Source organism: Melanaphis sacchari, unplaced genomic scaffold, assembly GCF_002803265.2.
Source record: "Melanaphis sacchari strain LSU unplaced genomic scaffold, SCAv2.0 Contig9_pilon_pilon, whole genome shotgun sequence".
Taxonomy (NCBI): domain Eukaryota; kingdom Metazoa; phylum Arthropoda; class Insecta; order Hemiptera; family Aphididae; genus Melanaphis; species Melanaphis sacchari.
In genome coordinates this window covers 1,541,153-1,546,616 of record NW_020271711.1, presented here as the reverse complement: position 1 = coordinate 1,546,616, position 5,464 = coordinate 1,541,153, and the positions used below count along the sequence as shown (strand labels likewise).

Here is a 5,464-nt window from a genome sequence, read left to right as displayed (position 1 = left end):
GTCCTGGTTCCTACAAGCTAATTCTTTTATTTACTTTAATATGTTGTTTTTTATACTTTTATAACAAAATGTATAGGTACTGTATGTTATTGATTCCTTTTTTTAACTAAAAAGAGTAAGTTTGACACATAAATTATTTGTACTCGTTTATGTATTGTGAGTTTTGTTGGTATTATTAGATATAAGTAAGGTTTTGTACACTCAATGTGTGTACATTTTTATTTTTTTAATGTCGCCCAGTGATAATTGCTAAATATATCCACTGACATAATATATAGAATACAATATAGCAATTTTTTATCTGATTATTACGCGATAAACGATAATGGTAAAATTAATTTTATTCGCGACCTATCTATATTCCTAGAAAGCTCGATCAGTTGATTAGTGACCCTTAGAATAAAGAATAAACGATACTATAAAAAATATACGATAATTTAACCGATTTATTTGATAGTAGCTATCGATATTCCGATAACTATATCGATATATTATTACATTATTTTGTCCATCATCGTAACATCATATGTTGTGTTTATTGTTTATCATTTTAGTTTTGATAACAAAGGTCCATACTCTGTACAACAAAATATTATTGCTTATTTATTATGGCAAATATTTAATGAAGTGTTCAACAACGAATTACCACCACGCGCATAGCACATTAAATGTTTCAATAATTATTTTTAATCAGCAGTGTAATCGACTGCCTTTATTATTATGACTTTGAATTAATCATTCGTAAGAATTGTCCGTAGTTTAAACAAATGTAATTTTGTTATTGATAATAATATGTTGATTCTAAATAAAAGAATATCGCTGAAAAAAAATAAGTTATAATACCTAGGTAATAATAATTTGAATCAGAAAATTTTTAGAACTACATTAGATTGTTAATCATAGCTCAAAAGATACTTATTTTTTTTTTTGTTTTTGTTTTAAGGCTTAGGCACAAAATGAATACTCTACCCAGTGATAATGTATCATCTACAAATGACCGCTGCCATCAAAGATGCTGTATTTCATCTACAAACATATGCCACATTGACTGCAACAGCACCAATAGTAACGATTCTGTACTTGATATGAATGATCATACAAATTTGATATCAAACTGCACATTAGCAAAAAAAAAATACAAGTGCCATTGTTCTTTTTTGGAAGAAAACGGATCTAAGTCAAACACGTACTACTCTCAACCATGGATAACCTTCATTCATATATTATGTACTGTAAGGAAATATTTTGCTTTTTTAATTACATTACATAATTATACTTTAAAACCATATTACAACAATTCAAATATAAATATTTAAAAAAACTTTGGTTTTCTAGTAGTCTAATAAACAAAAAAAAAGAAATTTAAAAAAATTGCAATATTTTAAAATTATTACGCTAAACATAAAAAATTATTGAATATTTTTCTAATATAATTCATGTTTTGGTCATTAAATACTTTTGTTTTAAACAATGACAAACGATAAAAAAAATATATATGTTTGCAAATATAAATTATGATTTAAACATGTCGTTGCTTTGTGCATAATATATATTTTATTTTTATATATTAATCTAAATATCACTTTTATATTATTTATTATGTTTGTGAAACTAGACTTTTAAATAAAATGTATTTCAATAATAATTTATTTAGAATCTGAGTGAGTGATATTTGTATTGGTTTAACAATGATGTGTTTTTTTGTTCATCATTACCTTTTTAAAGCAATACAATTGTCTCAATTTTTAACTTTAAAGTTGGTTTCTGATCTCAATTTAATCTAGTTAGTACTTGGAGAATGAAAAGTAAAATAATCCTAATACTTTTCTAAATAATCGAGAAAAACAAAAACAATTAACCAAAAGTTGTTTACTATAATCTAGTTTTTTAGAAAATGTTTCTTGTTGTAGTTCTTAAATTGATAATTGTAGATACTTGATATTTTCATTAGTAATAATGTGAACATATTTTAGACAATAACAATTCAATATATTTTAAGACTATTATTTGTGCTTTTTATAGACATTTTTGACAATTTTTAGTACTTTTTTTAGATGTATGTATTATGTTATGGTTGTTACTAAGTTATAAAGCACGAATTTTTGAAATAATTTAGTATAATGTTCCTCACAAGTTGTTTATACAATAAAAAAAATTATATTGAAAATACATACATAATTTCTTATTGTTATGTTTGCTTATAAATAATTTAATATCAAGAAGTTTCCTGGTATTCCTTTTTTTTTAGTCGAAAATTTTTTTTTATTTATAATGTACCAACTATATTATATTGCATATTTAAAAGTAACAAATTCAGTGCAATATCATGTCATAAATTAATGTACAACTTATAATTTTATTGAGTTAACATTTTAATAATATTTTTGTTAATTTTTCATGTTAATAGTTAAGCTTGTACAAAAACTCTTTTGACTTATTCGTTTTTAAACTACTTAAATTAGTAAATGACAAACATGCTAAATCTAAACATAATATGAGTACATGATTACTTTTTATTCTTTTAATAACTTTATCCATTAGTAAATATTTCAAATGGAATAATTTTGTAAATATTAGTTGATTTAGTAGATTTGAAATTAAGTACATAATACATGTATACAATTTTTTTAACATAAAAATTTACCTCTGAGGAAAGTTTCTAATTTCTCCAAGTGCCAATTTGCTTTAGTATAGAATTATTTCAATAAATATAAATAATAATTGTTAAGTAATTGTTATGTTATAAATTTCAAATGAAGAAAGATTAACTTGCATCTTTAGTGAATTTAAATATACATATATATACTCTTAAAAATAATTAGTCCATGTGAAAACAAGATATATTTTATGTAATAATTAATTTTTATTAAATAGAAATATGAATTATAAGTTGTTTTTTTTATTATTATAGGCAATTTTGGTACTATTTGCTGTCTATTTAGAATCCAATGTTTTAATTTTTGAAAAAATTGTGAATAAAAAAGAAATGGATGATACTGTATGGCGTTTAAAACCTTTAGAACAAATTGGGACTACCACATCAATTTCTACAACAACAGATCTACCTCCTAAAGATAAATGTGAACCATTATATGTTCTCGTTTATGCTCATTGTTGTGTATGGTTTTTATTTTTGGTGAGTTGTCATGAATTGATCAATTAGGTATTTATTTTGATTATTAACATTGCATAGTATATTTATTTATTTTTATAGGTACTGGACCATGTTGCTCGACATATGCATCATAAAACATTAAGATCTCGTGGACATTTACGTGCTTATGCAAGACTTACTCGCCTAGCAGTGATTCCATTTCAATTAGTATCATTATGTAAGCAAAATAAACTAGTTAAATTGAAATCTATAGATGGTCATTTATTTATTTATTTAAATTACAGGGACTGTATTATTAGCTATATTTATAGCTGTATATGCTCAACAAGATGCTGCTGATATGCAACCATATTGTGATGCTAATATGTTGATGTCACCAAAAAATGGAATAGCTATATTACTTATTATTGAGTTTGTATGTGTCACAATATCTTCATTACTGTATGCAAGTGAGTAAATATATTTATTTTTTTAATTGATTATAATTCATAATACTTATTTAGTGAATACATTATTTCTATGATTTTTATTTACATTTTAGATTCTATAAGAAAATTTAACCTAGAAAAGCCTCCACCAGATGTATGTGGTTGGGAAGAAAAAAATCATTGTGATCGATGGATACCTCAAGTGTTACAGAATAATGACATAACAATAAGTCAACAAACAAATCCTGGAGAGATTCCAAAGTAAATTTATTAACTATAAAATGTAGCTATATACTTCCTTAACTATAATACTAAATATTTAAATATTGATTTTATTTTTACAGTCCCGAACAACAAGATAGTCGGTGCTTATTAGATTTATTAGAGTATTATGCTTATGCTAATCGAGAGTTGGCCACTCAATTAGCTTCTAAATCTGAAAAATTACGTCAATTGGAAGTAGAAAATACTGCTCAACAACCTTCTCAGTCTTAAAACAATATAAATCCTCTTATTTATTTATTTAGTTTTTTCAAAAGTTTAAATCTTTTCTTAATACTATCACTTTTATCACATTCTAATTTCTAGTACTATTATAATTTTGTAAAGTCATATTTAACCAATATACATATTACATAATTGTTAAACTAATAAATGTTTGAATTACTTTATTCTAATACATAATAATTGTCTATAAATTTTATTTAAAACAAATAATAGCTGACACATTTTAATTATACACAGAATGTTTTAAATAAACCATAGATCCCCTCTTACATATTTTTATAAAAAATATTGCCTAATATTTTATTTTTATTTAAGTTTTATAAACATAAAATTCAATAAGTATTTATTATAGTTAATAAATAATATAATATAATTTAATATGGTAAAGTTATTAATATTAACAACCATACAAAATTATTTTTAAATAAATTTTAGTTTAGTTTAGTATTAAGCTTTTTTTATACTTAATAAATTTAATTTTTTTTAACATATTACTCAAAATGTGAATAAAAGTATCATAAACATATCTATTTATGACTGCTTCAATAATTATTATACTTTAATATTAAGTTGGTTATCATTTATTAGATTTGCATGTATTATTTAAACAAATATGTGCATATTTAAATAAAATTAGTTATATATACATTATATATTACTAATATGAAAGAAGTATAAATAGGAAACATAAATGTAAACTTGTCACTAAATACTTATAAGGGAGTACTTAAATGATATTTTTCATAAATATTTTTAAATGGCATGACACATAAATAATTGATAATTTAAAAAGAAAATACTAGGTAGAATACTTGACTGCTAAGCAATTTTACATTCAGTTAGCTAATAGCATTTAAGTTGATACTAAGAAATAACCATTATTAGATATTATTTAAAAACAATAATAGATTTATATAATTTGATAGTACAATGTTGGGCTAACTTTTAATATACACTAGTAAACCATTAATTTTCAAAAGTTTGTTGTTCATTTAAGTTTGCTGTAAAATGGCATGTGCTATTCATCTTAAAAAGGTATTTTATTACATGTAATAGTAAATTATGTGATGAGGTAACACTTCAAGGCACAATAAAATCTCCATATTATTATTTATTTATATTCTAAAAAGTATTTATCATATAATACTTACTAAAATTATATTCTTGTTATAAATAAGAAAACTGTTTATTATAAAAAAGAATGTTAGTAGAGGTATTTAGTCCATAAACGTTTTATTGAAGTCAGCATTATCCATCTACATTGTATATCACTTAGTAAACATTATAAACTTTTTTATTATGTGTATGGGTCTGAGTAGTAAGTACGATATTATTATGATTGTTATCTAATTTAATATTTAGAAAAAAGTACTAAATATATTGTGTATTTAAATAGTAAATGTATAAAGCTGTT

At 22.8% G+C, this 5,464-nt stretch overlaps 1 protein-coding gene across 1 annotated transcript; it reads left to right on the top strand.

Annotated features, from left to right (window-relative positions):
• Positions 1-569: 569 nt before the first annotated feature.
• On the top strand, positions 570-4,177 carry LOC112603228. Its single transcript, XM_025351719.1, has 7 exons — positions 570-847; positions 944-1,232; positions 2,912-3,136; positions 3,215-3,332; positions 3,400-3,564; positions 3,657-3,804; positions 3,888-4,177. Exons 2-7 carry the CDS (start codon positions 957-959, stop codon positions 4,036-4,038), a joined length of 1,083 nt encoding a protein of 360 aa, XP_025207504.1. The 5' UTR covers positions 570-847; positions 944-956; the 3' UTR covers positions 4,039-4,177.
• Positions 4,178-5,464: the final 1,287 nt, after the last annotated feature.

Coding starts and splice junctions, on each gene's coding strand:
- LOC112603228 (XM_025351719.1), top strand. CDS start 957: ATGAATACTCTACCCAGTGATAATGTATCATCTACAAATGACCGCTGC. Junction 1,233..2,911: donor TCATTCATATATTATGTACT/GTAAGGAAATAT, acceptor TTATTATTATAG/GCAATTTTGGTACTATTTGC. Junction 3,565..3,656: donor ATCTTCATTACTGTATGCAA/GTGAGTAAATAT, acceptor TTTACATTTTAG/ATTCTATAAGAAAATTTAAC.